Consider the following 18,633-nt stretch of genomic DNA (forward strand, 5'->3'; position numbering starts at 1 on the left):
ACTTCCTTCCCTAAGTCATTCCTAACTGTATGGCATGGGAAGACATTTGTGGTTAAGTGACATTGGGTTGAGGTTAGAAGATCTGAACGAAATACTTCTCTCTCTCAGGTCTAGTGTCTTTACCTATAAAATGCATGTAACCATACATGACCTATCTACCACACAGGGCTGTTGTATAAGATATGTGTAGCGAAGTGTTTTATGAACTATGAAGTGCTATTAAGTCACTAGAATAAAGGTCAGCAAACTATGGCCTGTGGGCTGGCCACCTATTTTTGTGGACAGTATTTTACTGCAACACAGCCACATCCATTCACTTACACAGTGTCTATGGCTGCTTTTCACAATAGCAGAGCTAAGTAGTTGCAAGAGAACTTAACGCCTGCAAAAGCCTAAAACATTTACTCTCTAGCTCTTTACAGAAAAAGTCTGCCATCACCTGTGCTGGAATAGTTCCCTGAAAGCAGGGAGTTTAGTCTGCTTTATCACTGCACCACCAGTGCCTAAGTTGTGCACGGTGCAGAGAAGTGCAATAAAGACCAAAATACCTTATTTATTTTTAAATTCCCTCAGAATAAGTATAACAAATAGTAAGGCAAATCCTATCTTTTAGAATTTTGTGAGCGGCGTAAGTAAGAATGTGGACAAGAAGGAAACCACGGAAGGGCTTTTGGGACTTTACTGACAGTCTGTGGTAACAGTCTAGAACAGACTAGTAACTATAGTTTTAATCTCAAACTACGTGATCACGTTGTCGTTTATATACAGGGACATACATTATAAATGTGTAGTTTACAATATAGGGATGTAGAATCTGACCTCAAGAAGCTTCCAACAGGTTAAGAGTACAAACTAACACATATCAAAGAAACATATATGACCACGAACTAATCAATTTAACATTCTAGGCCTTATTTTCCTCATCTATAAATGGAGGGAATGAAATTTCATGGTCTTTTAAGATCTCTTTGGCTTTATGTCATTCACCATTACAGAACAATCACACAGAAACAGAATGAGCATGATAAATGCAATGCCAAAGGGACTTCAGAAGCTAAAGCTAACAGAAACAGATGATGCATGAGGAAGAATTGTTGGAAATAAATTTGGCATAGTGGGAATGGGTAATGGAGGATGTTAAAAGCCACGCAAAGGAAGCTAGAACTGACTAGATATCAAAATTATTTTAAATTTCTGAATATAACAATGATATTGTGAAAGACTTATTACTATTATTTCTTAAAGGTTAATGGCATCCAGAATGCTTAAGAAAGGAAGAGTCAGGTAGACCGTACAGGAGGCTGGAGTAGCATTCAAATAGTTCGAGTTATGCTGAGTTAATTTTTACTTTGAAAAAAATTATTTGCAAGGCTGTTACAGCAAAATCTTCAATTTGTATATGGCTACCAATTCTTCCAGGTAGGTAGTGAACTGACAGAATCCACAGTAGGATCTTTCAAAGGCCATTTATAGGCAGAAAAGTGGCAATGTGCTTCATTCTGGTGAACAAATGGAAGGTAACAATGTAACAGAAAAATGAGCAAATAACTTTCAGGATAATCTGCTCTTAACTATTGATTCTGACTAAGGGGGAAAATTTTAAAATTCAGTCCAATTTTTGTCTAAAGGCATTAACTTAATGTTTTGTGCGGTCACTTAAAGTGCAACTATTAATAGAAAGAGAAGGTCCTGGAAGCAAACTAGAAAAATATCTTCATGCCTACAGAAAACCACAATTTCTCCCAATCTGGAATATACAGTCTGGTCGTGGCTTCTTATAGGAGATGATTTAACACAGCTAAAAGGGACAAACAGGAGTAAAAGAATTATAGTTTTCAGTTAAAAAAACAAAAAACTTTATAAAAGACCCCGGAGGGGATATAACTGAAGCCTACAAAAACACACTATTCTTGTCTAGGGGGAAAAGCATTTCTTCACTTCCTACCATAACACCAGGGAACATGCTGTTAACTCTTAAAGCCTGAGAAAAGAGAAGATATGGGATTACTTTTAACTGAGACTACTCCACCTACAGAATACTTAAACCTTAAGGAGAATCAAGGTTACAAATATAAGTATCTTCAAAAAGTTTTCAGAAGCTACGGAGAGATTATTAGAAAAACTAAAATGTTTGGCAGCACATCCCTACCTAACCTGTTGAGCTTGACATCACAGAGGACCAACTAAGCCAGCCCACAACACTTCCCTTGGTGATGCTTTCTGAAAGAGAAAACTGGATGAACCATGGGTCTGACCCAGCATGGCAATTCTTATGTTCTTACTGCTGGTGACGACAGATTGCCTGTAGTTCATGTGTGAACATTATTTCTGAAATGGGTGAAAAAAATGAAAGATGTTACTATTGCTTTTCCCTATAGAATAGCTTGAAAACTGACTATTTTAAGATATACTCTGAAGACTAGATAGCTGTATCTAGTTCTACATCACTGTGCCTCAACACTACCAATAAATACAAATTTAACTATAAATTGATAACAGTAAGCAATTATATAAAATTTGGAATACTGTTATATATAAAATTCTACTCATTATGAGATTTGAACAAGGGAGAATGAGGCACGGAGTCCAATGTCTCATGACTTCCAGGGGCAATCATACCCATTTATTCCCTTTTAGATAATTCTGCTTTGGATTTTAGAGTGTTTGATCCTCCAAGGAAGTGACCAGCAGAGACACCTGTAAATGAACATGACCAAGAAATAGTGCAGCCTAGGAGTTTGAAAAGCACAAGCAAATATGCATATAAGCACATCTTCCAAAGGCAGTTATTTGGCCAGGCTTAAGAACTTCAGTGGTGCATGGTGACCAAATGAAGTCACAACTTTGCACTATTTTTATTCCATAAACATTAGGGAATACTCAAGGTATTGGCAAAGTTAATTTGTATATAGTAAAGTCAATTCCACCACAACAAATTCGTCAGCATTTTAGAGCAACTCACGTGAAATGAAGGGTTCAATACTCTATGTACTATATACTTAAGTAACAAATTGCTAGTGGGAGTGGGAACAGTGTTTCATTCCACAGCTAGACTGAATGAAGCTAAGAGAATTTGGTGCGTGGGGAATGGATTAGACATATAGGCATTTTGCTTAAAAACAGGATATAATAAACTATACTCCCTCTATCACTGGGAGTTAGCTAAAGGTACATTACTTATTAAATATTATTTGTTAAAGGAAAAGGTTTCAGAATATTTAGGGAAAGGGAAGTCATCATGCACATGTGCACCTCTCTATAAAAAACTTTGTAATAAAAGAAAATGCAATTTTACCTAACTTATTATAACCCTACGTCTTTTCCCTTTGATATCATCTATATCCAAATCTGATTTTGGTTCCCAGAATCAAAAATAGATTGGGAAAGGAAAAATATTAATTTCCCTTCCTCTTTAAAGGGCCTCTATTAGGCATATGGCCCTATAAGTTTTAGAAAAGATAGTCTCTCCTATTCTTACTGCTCTCTCTCAGTGTTATTAGATCAAAACTGTATGCGCTTATACTGAATGGAATAGAATTTAACAAAAACATGCCTTCACAGCTGTTCTGATCCATTTCCTCTCAGGAATACTACTGAAAACATACACTCTTAACATTCGCTTTGATAAATTTGCTGTCTCAAGATGAACTGTAGTTTACAATGTATTTATAATACACTGAAAAGTCTAAATGCCCTATGAAGATGTCAATAAATGGATAAATTGAAACTAATGTAAACTTTTATCCTATCAAGAGAAAGAAGATTCTAAAAATTACAATTTTCTCAAGAAAAATTTAGAAAAGCTTAGCAAAAATGACTCAAAAGAAAAAATACTCACGTGACACCAGGATGAAGATTATATTTCTTTTTTCCAAATCGCGTTTGCTGAGCAAAGAAATCGTAACGTTCAGATTTTTTCCACATATAATAGAATGCTACACATTCACCAACTGACCTTGTTCGAACCTATAAGAAACAAATGCTTGTTTTTAACAAGTATCTCCTCCTTAAAGGAGTTATCTCATGAAAAATACCTGAAGTTTGAAAACAAATTTAGCTGGTCTTTAAGTAATACATAATACCACTTACAAAATACAACACTGTAGCAGCCGTGTTAAAAATTACTCTTTCTGAACTCCCATTAAGAAAAATAATACATTGGCAACAGGTCTTCAGATATTTAGCATTATGCTTTTTTTTTAAACCTTTTAATTTTTTTTAACATCTTTATTGGAATAATAGTTGCTTCACAATGCTGTGTTTCTCCTGTATAACAAAGTGAATCGGCTATATGTATACATATATCCCCATATCCCCTCCCTCGTGTCTCCCTCCCCCCTCCCTATCCCACCCCTCTAGGCGGTCACAAAGCACCAAGCTGATCTCCCAGTGCTATGCAGCTGCTTCCCACGAGCTATCTATTTTACATTTGGTAGTGTATATATGTCAATAGCATTATGCTTTTAAAGAGACTATCATATGTTCATTTACTATAAAATAAATACCCCTTTATTGAAAATGTCTGGAAGTGGCATTTGAATTAAAATAATGTTATGAACAATTTGCAAATACTTTTACTCACAGAACGCCTAGGGAGACTGCCTTTAAATTCCCATTTAAAGGATTCTCTTACTAATCCCAACACTGATCCAGACTCAGTTACTTACTTTCTAGAAAGGCTGAAAGTATTCCCCAGTGAGTTAAAAGCTATTATAGTAATGCTAATACTTTGTTTACTAAATTACTCCAGTGGCTTACTGTGCTATACCTATTTGGGCAACTGAATGGCTCCCTTTACTAATGTTAAACATATGAGATTGGCAACTGATGTTGACAAAATTCCCTGTTCTGCTACTTTGCTTAGAGAGCTGGTAGGGTTGATGCATATAAAATACTAGGAGTTAAAAAGGTATCTGAATGAGTGTTTGGGATGCAAGACAATATGCTTTAACTCATAAATTTCTGATTCTGAAGAAGGGATCCGGTGGGACTGACTGCACCTAAGGTCAATTTTATGACATCCTTATTTTGTTATGGGACATATATTTTTCTTTCTGCCCCGTGTTGCTTTAAGACAAAGCTATCAGGGCTTTAAAAACAAAAACTAAAAACCCAGTCATCTTCTCAAGCTGTTTTTTGCCTCCTTTTTAGAATCTTATTTCTAGTAGACAATTGTCAAGTCAACTGTACGTTACTGAAAGCAAAAATTACAAACACATTTTGTAGCATGCAAAGTTAACATTATTATGAAAAATCCTCAATTAAGTAAGTGTGCATAATACAACCTACGATTAAGATCCAAACTTCAATTCCAGGTGTAAAAACAAAGCCTTAATGTTTTCACTGGACTTCAATGTCTTCTTCTTAAGAATTATTGTCCTCCCTTTGTTCACTGGAACAACTAGTGTACTAGGTATATAAAGGTCGGATGACTTCTGTAACACTGAAATATCACCATCCCAAATATTTATAAAGAAATCAAGGTCTTATTTTCAATACTATGTTAAGACTTTTTTTGGCTAATAGTTTTAAGTCATCTAATATGTTCTTATTCCTTAAAAAAGGACTGCTCCTGCCAGTTACATCAGCTTATCATCCCAAGGGTCCCTCCACAGATAATCCAGCATGGTTTGGTCAATAGTGTTTGAATTCAAGCAGGAATGCTAGAAAACTCTTTCCCACAACGCTGTCCCTTTCAACCATGAGACAATTTGTTTTTTTAAAATCAGAAACATGCATGGCCATTACATGAAACAGACATTAGCATAATGCGCTCCTTTCATAGAGTATTCACTATATTGGAAATTATCAGATGATCTGGATACAACACCTTAATGTTGGATACAACATTAAGATGATTTGGATACACCTTTCACATCAATGCTAAGACTCAAAATTTCTCTTATTAATTATGCCTGATGTCAAATACCAAAATTCAACAAAATAATCAAGAATAAACTAAAGAACAACAAAATTGAGAAAAATGAACTCACAGGATTTGTAAGCAGCTATTTTATTTTGGAACATAAAATAGATACTGTTAAATATGTGTTGAAACAAATCAAGTGAATACCATCGGATCACATCCAGAGGTATGAAATAGGAGAGTGTGATGACAGACTATTTAGAGCCTCAGAAGCAAGCCCACATAAGCCCAGATACTTTCAGCATCATCCTAGATAAGCCATCACATATCTTACACACCATCCTTAAGGAAACATGTAAAGCCAAGCTCCTTGTCATTTATATTTGCTAAAAATGTGATATTTATAAACCTAGAAATTACTTAATTTCCTATATTTACATTCTTTTTTTTTTTTTGCGGTACGCGGGCCTCTCATTGTTGTGGCCTCTCCCGTTGCGGAGCACAGGCTCCGGACGCGCAGACTCAGCAGCCATGGCTCACGGGCCCAGCCGCTCCGCAGCATGTGGGATCTTCCCGGACGGGGGCACGAACCCGTGTCCCCTGCATCGGCAGGCGGACTCTCAACCACTGCACCACCAGGGAAGCCCTATATTTACATTCTGAGATTTTAATTTTGCCTGTCCTAATATCCCCTAGGAACACATTTTTCTATTCTATGTAATTGTGTAGTTACTATTAAAAATCCTACCTGATTTCAGTTTGAGAGAATTAAACCTAAAAATAAATTTGCAAGTACTTATGAAGGTTTTTTGGGTATACATTGACACTGTGTGATTGATATTATCCATATGGCATGATAAATTATGCTAAATTGTCAAATTATAAAATTATATAATGTATAATAAAGCTGACTTATTGAGATATTCTTCTGGAAAATTAAATCTTAATTGAAACCAAATTAAATATTAAGTATCTGATTTTGGACCACTTAGGACTTAAGCAAATGTAAAAAACATCTTAATTATAAATAATGTCATGGTAAAAATGCTGTAAAATTTCCAAGTAAGAACCTCCTAAAAAAAATCTGTAACAAGTTTGTGGAAAATAGCTTTAAGTAATTACAGTGTATACACACATCCCATCCAGAAGCTGATGAACATATTTATAAACGTCTAATTCTTAAAGGCTTCCAATATCATACACTGAGAACAGTCACTTAGCAAATACATGCCAGGAAGTCTAGGCATGCTTATTATAATTTTCTAAATACCAGTGTATTAAAATATTCATTATTGAACCTTTAACATTAGAAAACATAATAGAAGATTTAATATAATCTAGGTTAACTAAATTTCTTTTAATAAAAGAGACAACATATATCATCACTTACTTTATTAGCCTGAATCAAATGAAAGTCCTTTCCATAGGCCTTCAACCCTTGTTCAAAATTTCTACACTCTTCCTCTGTCCAAACAGATAATTCCTCTGACAAAATCGGGGGGCGGGGGAAGGAGGGGAAACTGTTAAGCAATATTCTCCCAAATGCTGCATATAACAAACAAAGTTGTAAATAAAAATGTAACTTTCTGTTAACAATGAGGGAAGTATTTTACTCCTGAATTCTATTATTGATGGCTAAAAAAGATAGTGACAAAAACACCTTATTTAATAATGGGTGATTTAGTCCCTGACTCTCCAACCTCAACTTATGCCTTTCCCCTTTATTCTTTTTTTTTTTTTTTGCGGTACACGGGCCTCTCACTGTTGTGGTCTCTCCCGTTGCGGAGCACAGGCTCCGGACGCATAGGCTCAGCGGCCATGGCTCACGGGGCCAGCCGCTCCGCGGCATGTGGGATCTTCCCGGACCGCGGCATGAACCCGTGTCCCCTGCATCGGCAGGGGGACTCTCAACCACTGCGCCACCAGGGAAGCCCTCCCCTTTATTCTTTATGATCCAACTAAACAAGCTACCTTTCAATTCCTTTAATTCGTTATGTCCTTTCTTACTTTAGAGACTTTGTGCATGCTCTTCCCTTTGTCTAGAGTTATTTCCTGCCTCTTACCTCAACCTCCTTTCACCTAGCCAGTAAAAATATCCCTTTGTTCGAGAAGCTTTAACAGCCTCACTCTTTCCCCAACTAGGTTAAGTCCCACTGCAATAAGTTTGGATTGCACCCTCTAATTCTCCTTGGAAGAACTCGTAACTATTTTTCAGCTTCCCTACCTAGGCTCTAAGCACTGTGATGTCAGGGACCTTGTTTATAGTTATGTCCCCACAATTTAGTAGGCCCTCCAATTCTGTTGAATGAATAATCTTTCCTTTGTTACATAATGATATATAAACAGTACTCTTAGTGAAGTGGGGTGAGAGCCAGTTTGGAGTAAAAAAGTGAAAAACCTGGATTTTAGTTTTGGATTCATTATTTATGAATTATGCTTGCCTCAGCTAAGAGACCTCAGTTCTCATCAGTTTTAAAGTGAAGCTAACATCTTTCACCTTACTTAGCTCACAGGATCATTACCAAGATCAAACAGGAAAATGTTTATAAAAATGCCTTAAAATTGAAAGGCATTATATATTTTTATTTAAATGGCCTTATTTTCCCATAAAGGAAGGGACAATATTAACCCCATTCCCCATAATGCCTTGTGTAACACTTGTGTTATATACAAGTTATTTAACAAGTTATAACAAGTTGTTTTCCAGCAAATATTTACTGAATTCAGAGATTAGTATTATTAAATTTAGGATATACCTAGGTAAATTGAAAAGCTTAAATTTTAAATTTCTGCTATATCATGAAAACAAATAAAAAATTAATATTTATGCTTACCTCTAGCTGCTTTTACATTAAATCTTAATCTTCTTAATGCTTCTTCTGTATCAAAATTGCATTTAACTAATTCATATAATGCCTAGAAAAATAAAAGGCTTCAGTATGTAACCTGGACTATGAACAATTCAAGGCTACAGTTTCTTAAGAGAGTAAAGGCTTTTCCAGAATCCAGTGTTTTCATACTTTCTGGAGGACAAGTAATTCTAGTAAATGCAACATAAAGAACACTAAAGAAAAACAAACATAATTCATTCCTGATAATTAACTGCCTCTGAATATGTAGAAAATAATGGATAAGCAAATACTCTACTGGTGGCCATGGTACTCTAGGAATTTATAAATAAAAAGAAATTTTATAATAATCACAAGTCCCTTCTTTTTGGTTTTCTGGGGTTCCTATTCAAAGACAACTTAAAACAAATCAGAAAAGAAAAACACTGGTGAAAAAGGCAAGAAAGTATATAATGCTGCTATTAGGTTCATGGTAGGCACTGTTCTATTATATACAGAATAACATTATCCCAGACAGGTATTCCCAACTTGATGATATCCACAGATTCTATGGGATATGCAAAGGAAGTTCAAAAAGCTTAATAAAAAATATATACAGGCAAAATAAAATATCAAAATTTTTATTTGAGCTGAAGTCATACCAATGAGTGTGTCAATACTACATATCTTATGCTGATTATAAACATCAGACTCCCTGTTGATGACATTACAGATCTTCCTCTACTTACAATGGGTCCCCAAAAACACATCCTAAGTTGAAAATACTGTAAGCTGAAAATGCATTTAATACACCTAACCTACTGAACACCATCACTTAGCCTAGCCTACCTTAAATGTGCTCAGAACACTTACATTAGCTTACAGCTGGGCAAAATCATCTAACACAAAGCCTATTTTATAACAAAGTGTTGAATATCTCATGTAATTTACTGAATACTGTACTGAACGTGAAAAAGAGAATGGTTGTATGGGTACAGAATGGTTGTATCAGTTGTTTACCCTCATGATCACGTGGCTGACCGGGAGGTATGGCTCTCTTACACTGCCCAGCATCACAAGAGATATTCAACACTAGCCTGGGCAAAGATCAGAATTCGAAGTATGCTTTCCATTGAACGCATACTGCTTTCATACAATCATAGAGTCAAAAAATTTTAAGCTGAACCTTCGTTAAGTCAGGGACCATCTGTAAAGGAATTTTGGTGGATAGAATAGCACTAAATGTGACAGCACTTAAACTTATAAACGTATGTGGTTAATATATTTTGGGAATATTGTAAGTTATTTCTTATTCATGTACCTGTTCATTGTCTTTTATGTGAGATCCTTCAGGAATTGCTTCTACACCTTTCTCATCACCTGTTCTTCTAGATGCATCCTTAAGAAATACAATCACTTTGTCTTCCGGTAAGTACTCAGGGTCCCACAGGAGCTGATCATCATTTTCATATACTAAATTAGTAAAATATAATGTTAAAAATAATGCCAAAAATTGATAGAGTTTGTGTTAAAACATATCACTGAACAAATAACCCATACTTAGAGCCAAAATGTTGAGAACTGAGAGGTAAAGTGTGGTCCCACTACTTGCGTGACTTCATTCTGGGGCAATATTTATAGCTTAAGTGATTTAAACAATCTAAACAGAAGGTACCACTTGATGCCCCTTTCAGATCTAGTCTGACTTAGCTTGACTTCACCAAATTCCAACCTCTCTTGGTTTGAATAGCAGTACCAATACTTCCTACCTGTATGACCCCAGCAAGTTACTTCCCTTCTTTCTGCCTCATCTGTGAAATGGGGAAAACAATCCTATTATACATGGCTGTAAGGATTTCAAGCAATTTAAAACAATTCTGACACATATTAAATAAGTTTCAATGAATGTTAGCTATAATTATGATTTTTGAATAGGGATGTCTAAAAGAATGCTCACCAAATGTTAACACTGCTTATTTCTTGGTGGTAGGATTTGGGACAATTTTTTCTTACATCTTTGTACTTTTCCCTGATGCTTGAAAATATATTGTGATAAGCATAAATCATTTTCATAAAACAAGTCATTACTTTTTTTAAAAAAGCATTTAGGTTTCATCAGAATTTCCATTATAAGATTGAAGCCCCAATTTCATCAAAATTTTATAAGTGAAAGAATGGAGGAGAAACTAAGATGAGAGCCTTGTGGAATCCTAAATGACAGGAAGATGAAAACAGACAAAATTAAGGAACAGTCACAAGACAGAAGAAATATCAAAGTGTGGCACCATAGCAGCAAGGGAAAGAAAATGTTTCAGAGAGTAATAGATTGGTTAAATGCTGTTAAACAAGCAGGATGAAAATTGAAGAGGTGCACTGGATTTATTAACAAGGAGGGGAATGTTTCAAGAACTGTTTCTGTGCAGAGATGGAAGCCAAAGCCATACTGGAGAGGAATGAAGAGGAAATGGAAGGTAAAGAAATAAAGTAGAAAACTCTTCTGAAAAGTTTCACGGTGAGGGAGGAGATAGAGCAGTACAGTAGCTAGAGAGGAAGCATAGCTGAAGAAAGTTTTTGGTTTTGCTTGTTTGTTGGTTTTTAAAGGCATGAGACATAATCACTTAAATGCCAATAGAAAGGAGCCAGCTGGACAAAGACTCTGAATTTAAGAGACAAAGTATAGCTGACATTGTCAAACTTCCTTGTGTTATGAAAAGGAATTAACAGCTAACAAAGGTACATCTCCTACATACCAGGTACTATGTTAAGTGTTTTCATATAAATTACCTTGTCCCCACCCACTCCCCTGCCACTACACACATACACTTTACATTTTTCCTTAGTAATAAACCTTATTCCTTTTCTAACCTGCTGGTACAATCGTAGTAAAACTCCAAACTGTAAATACAATAAAACTCCCATGATAAAGTGAATTTGGATAAACTGCTATTGATTTCTGGTCTGCACTCAGCCTTTCTTTGCCAAAGGGAACACACGAGAGTTCTTATATTCTTGGAGTGGGAGTGGGAGATGGACAATGCCTTACAAGGAAACCCTGATTCAGGAAGAAGACAATGGAGGGTGGGTCCCTGAGTCCCCAGTGTTCTCCCAGTTAGATACCCCATGTTGAGCCTATGAAACAAGCACAAACTACCTGAGAGATACTTCTGGAATCAACTGGAAGTCCCAAGTCACAGGATACAGAGATATGCTTATTTAAACTAAGTACACAAACATCACCAGATGGCGCCAAATGACAAGCCAGGTCCCTAGAACTGTGACTAGCAGCCAGATAGGCTAACCCTGAGAATATGATACTTCATTTAATGCATATACTAAAAATGACAATGAGGTGAGAACCACTAGCATTCTCAGAGAATAAACCACACTGCCTTAACTGGTTCCAGAAACAGACCAAATCACTTTCCAGTTAAGTTTATACTCTAAATATGACTTCTGACTATGATCTAAATAAAAAAGGCAACACAGTTGATATTTATTAAATATCTATAGAATGACTAAACGCCAAGAGATCATAAATTCAGGAAGAACTCCACCATTATGATAAAACACATGAAAATAAGGAGGAAAAATAATCTCGATTTTTTAATTTATTTATCTCTATTTTTTTAATTTATCATCTATAAATATGACATGAACCTCTATAAATATGACAGCAACAGAAGGAAAAAACAGTCTTTATTGTAATTGTATAGTTTCATGAACATGCTGGATTTTGAAAGATCACAATCACTGAAATGTAACAGCATCTTCTGAAACTATTTCATTCGAATGAATTACCAAGCCTAAATATTAGAACTTTTAAAAAGCAACCATAAATATATCCACCTCATACTACTGAAAGATATAATTTACAAATGATTATAAATAAGTGAAAGAGTCTCAGAAGGCAAGAGCTCGCCTAGTCTATCAACACAGGTTGTTAACTGGGGAAGTGCTTTTTATGGTATTTTAAGTAATCAAAGTAAGTGTGTCAGATAAGCAAAAATGAGTTCAAAATAATTTAACAAAGTTCATTATATGTGTGTTGGGGGTGGGAATGGAGATGACAAATGTAGAAAGCTGAGAAACTACACCACAAAATCAAAAACTTCTGCAATCTGGGAACTTCCTAGTGAGTAAGAAGAAACGTGAATAAATAAATGAAATTTATAAACCTCCAGTTTCTGTTAAAAAAAAAAAAGGTGTCATTCCATTTTTAATGCCCAAGTAAAAATTCTACCTAATCAATATATTATGAGAATGAAAATGCTGAAACATAATCAGCAAGGTGTAGTAATGCGGTTTATAATAGAGATTTCCACATTCTTAAAAGGTCACACTGTGATTAATGACATGAATTTTAAGTTGTCTAGCTGAGCTTTTCCTATGTGTAGATTAACTGAACTGCCTGTTTCAACAGTACTATTATCAACTAAGGGTAATACATGTGTTCATTTTTCAGTAAGCAACTTAAGAATCAATAATTCGTCTAATATTCATTAGAAACAACAATTCACCTGGTCCTTTGCTATTCACTGCTTTGTAATTCCTAGCCAACATTTACTTACTCTAAAATTTACGTCATGCAAGCATGAAAATTTGAGAATACCTTGTTCCTTTCTCTTGACTTTTTTTCCTCAGTAGCCCATCTAATTCTCAGCTAATCTAGTAAAGGGTTCTCAACCTCAGCACTACTGACACCTTTGGCCAGATACTTCTTAGTTTGAGGAAAGGGGTCCCATGCATTGTAAGATGTTTACCAAGTATTCGAATTACTTAGTATTATCACAAAGCTGCAGCATTTACTCAGTTTTTAGTACATGGGAGAAACAAAACACCCACGTAACTTTAAAAATCATGTTTTTCATATGCCCAGCACTTTTTTGGGAATTAAACCCTTTTCATACAGTCTGAGCAGGGCTGACACTGCTCCCTGGAGCCCCAAGAGATAAACGAGCCAGGGCAAGCCTGAGTACTCACTCTTCTCTTGGCTCACAGTAATTCTGGTTGGGTAAGACTCAAGCTGAGTCAATAGAGGCTCTCTCTAGGACTTTTGCTGGAGCAAAGGGGGATGAGGAAGTTCTCATTTTTGCTGGTTCCTGGCTAGAATAGTGAAAAGTATAAGTCATGAGCTCCCAGTAGCCATCCTAGCTTGTCTGACAATAAAGGAAAGGGGGAGGAGAGACACCTGATATCATAAAAATCCCGAATCCAGTTTTATTTGAAGCCAGACTAGCCAGAACTTCCCAGTAAAGCAATAAGGTAAATTCTTTTTTGCTAAAGCTAAACTGAACTCAGTTTTTGTCACCTGCAAGCAAAAGAACATAAATTGATACTTTCTGAAAATGTGAATAATAAAACCTAAACATAAGGGTAAGATTAATCATCTTTTGGATATTAATGCCACTTACTGACCATTTTCTGTGCCAAACACTATGCCGCTAAGCACTACACGTAAAAACATCACATGTGAATCCTCGCACGAGCTTTATAAATAAATAGGTGACTGCTATTTTATAGACAAGAAGAAAAAAGTAGTTAAGTAACACGTCCATGGCCAAATGCCTAGATACTGATTCAAGTTTACTGACTCCACATACATTCTGTTTACACTATCTGCATCCACCTAATAACTCAGCTACCAAATGTTTACGAAGTGTCTTATGTGAAAAGGATCTCCCAGGGTATTAAGGATACAAAGATGAATAAACAAATGATTATAATATACTCATTGAGTAAAAATGATCATTTACATACATTTAAGAGGAAAAGTTAATGTCTCTTTAGGATACTCAGTAATAGGGTTTCCTTATAGCAATGAAAAATTCTAATCCAACTGCCGAATAATTCCTTACAGTTCAGATATCAAGATATCTTAAGTTTTGTGGCACTGTTACCAAAATCACTCAAACCAAATGCTCTCCTTTTTGAATGTGATCACCAAACTGATGAAAAATACCCTGCAAAACTTTCGCTGTAAGGGAAAAAGGCACTATCCCTTTGACAGTTTTATTTCTAACAGTGTGGTTTACCTAATAGTTTTACAACAATTTGGTTTGTGTGCACAGGTTAACCTAAGTGGAGACGAATTCTTGGTATCATGACCAAAGTTTGAATTCCTAGAACTACAAAGATGAGGAAAGGGCCTGAATCATAGTGACTCATCTAAGGCAGTAACCCTGGTAAATGCATCTGATCCTCATACAATATAACACGCTTAAATTTCTCAAAGTGAGAAAGCTTCATAAACCACAGCTTTTCTGGAAAAAGAAAGAAAGAAAGAAAAAAATATATATATATATACACACACATAAAATTGCTTTTTAAAATGTTAAAATGGAAAACAGTAAATCAAAATTGGAGATTGTGATCACTTATTCACTGTGATATCTAACAATGCAAACATGTTAAAATAAAAGATAAACGTATTGAGAGATAATTAAAACCATCTTTAGCCATAATATTAACTTGCCACATATAAAAAAATACAAAAGCCAATGGATCATTCATTTTTGCACACAATTACAATGTATTCACAAACACTGTGCACAGAATTTCAATATACAACAAGGTCACTCCATATTGATACCTTTAACATTCCTGTATGTTGCAGAAATTAACCTGAAAGCTGTTACTGTTGTGTTAAAACATTTCTACTGTCACTAGAATTTACTAGCCTGTGGTGCTCCCTTAACTGCTTCTGATCTGCTGCTCTGCCCTGAAAGCAGGTGCATACTTAGAATATAAATATTCTAGAGGGAATGCTGAAAAAGAAAACAAGACGACAACTCCCAAAGGCTCTGTATATGTAAGGTGAAGTGCGGAAAAGAAAACTGAAATAAAGAAATGATGAAAGAGTTCTAGCATTGAGTGATGTCACACCGCACATGAAAACTCATTAAACGTGCGTGCGCACACACACACACTCTCTCTCTCTCTTTCTGGAACTCTCTCAAAAGCAGATAATCTGAAATAGACTTAAAAAAAAAATCTTCAAGTATTCTGTTTTTGTTAAGTATTTATTATTTGTGACTTACCTTAGCACTTTTAGACAAAATAATGAAAAAAAAATGTAAAATTTAAGTATACAAATTGTTTTCCCAAAGTAAAACAATTTTTCCAAATTGTTTTTAAATACACAAACATCAAAATACTCAATTTTAGTAATATTAGAAGTTTCAGAAGCAAATAAACTTTTTATATTAGTTGTTTACTTGTTTTTTTTAAAACCTGTCCAACAGCTTCCACTGAAACAAAATAACCTTTTAAAATATAAATCATAAAGGTTATAAAAGGGCATATATTTTAGAGTACTTAAAATATGAAAAAAATTAAAAGTTGGAATGTTTTAAGTCATCTAATAATCCAATACCAAAGAAGCATTCACTTTTCTTTCTTTCTTTTTTGGCTAGACTTCTATGGACAGAAGTGGAGAAACAGAAAACGTATTTCTTACAGATACTGGTGCAGAGGTCTTCTTTCATAAATCAGTGGGGTAACAAACAAACTGTCATGTTCTTATCCCATTATAAAAACAGTTCATCAGTTCAAAAGCATGAATTCAGCTATAAATTAGTAAATTTACTAATAACTCACCTTTTTCATTTTCTTTGTATCTACAAATGCCAACTGGAATCTCTGCTTGAAACATGGAGCCCACCATAATCTCCTATTTTAAAAATAACATAAAACATTAATAAGATCTAGTAACACAGATTTTGTATCCATTTTCTAGATTTACCTTCTTGGGTTAACTGTTCCTGGTTTGTCATAAAATACAGTTACAACCAATTAACTATCTCAGGGGAGTATTGTGAGGATGCATGAATTAATAATAGATAAGACCTTGGATATGACTGGATGAAAATATTAGTAATAATAATGGGGTGAAATGGATACAAACTTTACTTCAAAATATGGAGGAAAAGAAATAAAAATGAATTCTTATAATTCAATTATAAGATAACTCTGAAAAGCAGAAAGTCAAGTTAAAGTATTTTCAGAGCATCCCACTCTAAGCTATGGTCTCTGGATCAGCAGCATCACCAAACACAAATACTCAGGTCTTACACCAGACCTACTGAACCAGAAACTATGAGGATGGGATTCGGCAATTATAAGTGTTTTAACAAGCTGTCCAGGTGATTCTGACACACACTGAAGTCTGAGAACCAGAGCTTTAAGGTAAAGGAACTAACGAAAGGGTTTGTATAAAGCTCAGTAGAGGCCAAACGAATGAAACTCCAAACCAACTGGACAGGTAATTAGTACCTAACTTTCATTAAAACAATACAAGATGAAACCGTACCTTCTCCCAAATGTAATTAAATCTTATTTTAGGAAATCTGGTAATCTATATAGTCAAAACACAGATTAGGGGAAACTGGCTGTTCAGAAAGACAATGAGAAATCACCACTGATGAGATTTTACAAGACATAGGGACCAAGATTAATTACATGGGCCCTCTTTTGTCTGTGGCTAAATGTTAATAATACAGTTACTACATTTTCAGAATGAAGACTTATGCAGGAAAGGTACAAAATCATGGTCTAGTAAGTTTAAATAACTCTTGGGATTTGAAAAGTTTCTCTCTCCTGTTATTGTTTCCCACTTTTGTTAGAATTTCATTTTATCTAGTATAACTTCAAAGACATGTTCTATGTAATAAATTTATTGCTGCACCTGTACAGGAAAACCAGTTAGTTTTCTAAAAATACCACATTCGCATTTTCTCTACTCATATATAGAAATTTTCTTTATGTCTTTCACCATAAAAAAGATTACTCTATTGTCACTTCTTGTGGCTCTTTTAACTTTACTCACCTATGCCTATCAGAGAATAATTAGTCAAGTTATCAACCCTGGCTAGGGCGCTTCTAAAATATAGATGTCTGGATCCATTCCAGACCAATTAAACTAGAATCTCTGGATGAAAGCCATGGTAATCAGTATTTAAAAGTTCTTTAAGTGATTCTAACATGAAGCCAGGGTTGATAACTTCTCGACTGGTATAAAGATAAGACACTTCCTTTTTCCTATTGAGTTCAGATAACTTCTTTTCACCTAATTTGTTCTGCAGGGAAGGGAAGGAAAACAGCGTTTAGGTGCATTATGTACCAGGTATCTTATGCAAAATTTTCATTAAATCCTCACCAACTTCGACAAGGCTGAATTTGTCATTCCCATATTGTATTTGAGGAGATGAAACTCAACAAAATTAATTTCCTCAGGAACACACTACTAGTAAATTCTGAGCTATAATTTGAACTCAGGTTTGATTTCAAAGCTGTTTCCTCTACCCTAGTTTCTATAAAAATTCAATTTCATCTTACAAGCCTTAGAAGATGAATCTCTGAATCCTGACACTTTTTTACAAATCTCACTAAAATAAGACAATCTGGATTTACTGTGGTCTACGTTATTACATATTTTTCCTGAAGAAGGGACTAATACTCCCTAGCAGTAAAGGCTTCATCTCCCCCATGTTCTCCCTCCTGAGTTTTTATTGCTTCATTAAAAAAAAAAAAAATTCAAGGCTTAATCAAATACTCTCTTGGGAAACTCCAGATACAAAATCAATTTATACTGGAGAAAAGATAAACTTGAACGTGTGGTAGAAAATAACAGTTTAAGATGACTCCCAAGGTTTCTAGCTTTTTTTTCACCTTAATTTCTACATGATATAGGAATCAGAAAAAAATGGATTGAAGAACACTTGCTCAAATAGGTCACACAAACAGTAACTTCTGTGATCCTTTTTTCTGTCTTCAGTCCCATCATTCATTCATTACTCACTCAAGTTAATTAACACATCCGGCACTGGGATAATCTTTCCTTACCACTCCAACCCACACTAATGTCTCTCTCTTCTAAACGTCTCTTTGGAAACCCATAAATAGATCAATTCTGGCTGAAGCCCAGGATCCTTGGGTAGCACA

The 18,633-nt window shown here is 35.1% G+C and overlaps 1 protein-coding gene across 3 annotated transcripts in view; it reads right to left on the reverse strand.

The window, feature by feature from the left end:
* The window catches only part of MIER1 (MIER1 transcriptional regulator), a gene marked incomplete at its 5' end in the record, with an annotated part of 56,408 nt that overhangs the window by 6,858 nt on the left and 30,917 nt on the right, over positions 1–18,633 (reverse strand). For 2 of the 3 annotated variants that reach the window (XM_082663051.1, XM_082663050.1), the window contains 5 exons: positions 3,839–3,966; positions 7,257–7,351; positions 8,701–8,782; positions 10,016–10,167; positions 16,291–16,363. In XM_082663051.1, the coding sequence (XP_082519177.1) occupies positions 3,839–3,966; positions 7,257–7,351; positions 8,701–8,782; positions 10,016–10,167; positions 16,291–16,363 (530 nt within the window). Of the gene's footprint in view, positions 1–3,838; positions 3,967–7,256; positions 7,352–8,700; positions 8,783–10,015; positions 10,168–10,463; positions 10,506–16,290; positions 16,364–18,633 lie in introns of all 3 variants that reach the window. The other variant, XM_082663049.1, reaches the window with a different exon arrangement.

This window comes from Grampus griseus (assembly GCF_964374135.1).
Source record: "Grampus griseus genome assembly, chromosome: 1".
NCBI lineage: Eukaryota > Metazoa > Chordata > Mammalia > Artiodactyla > Delphinidae > Grampus > Grampus griseus.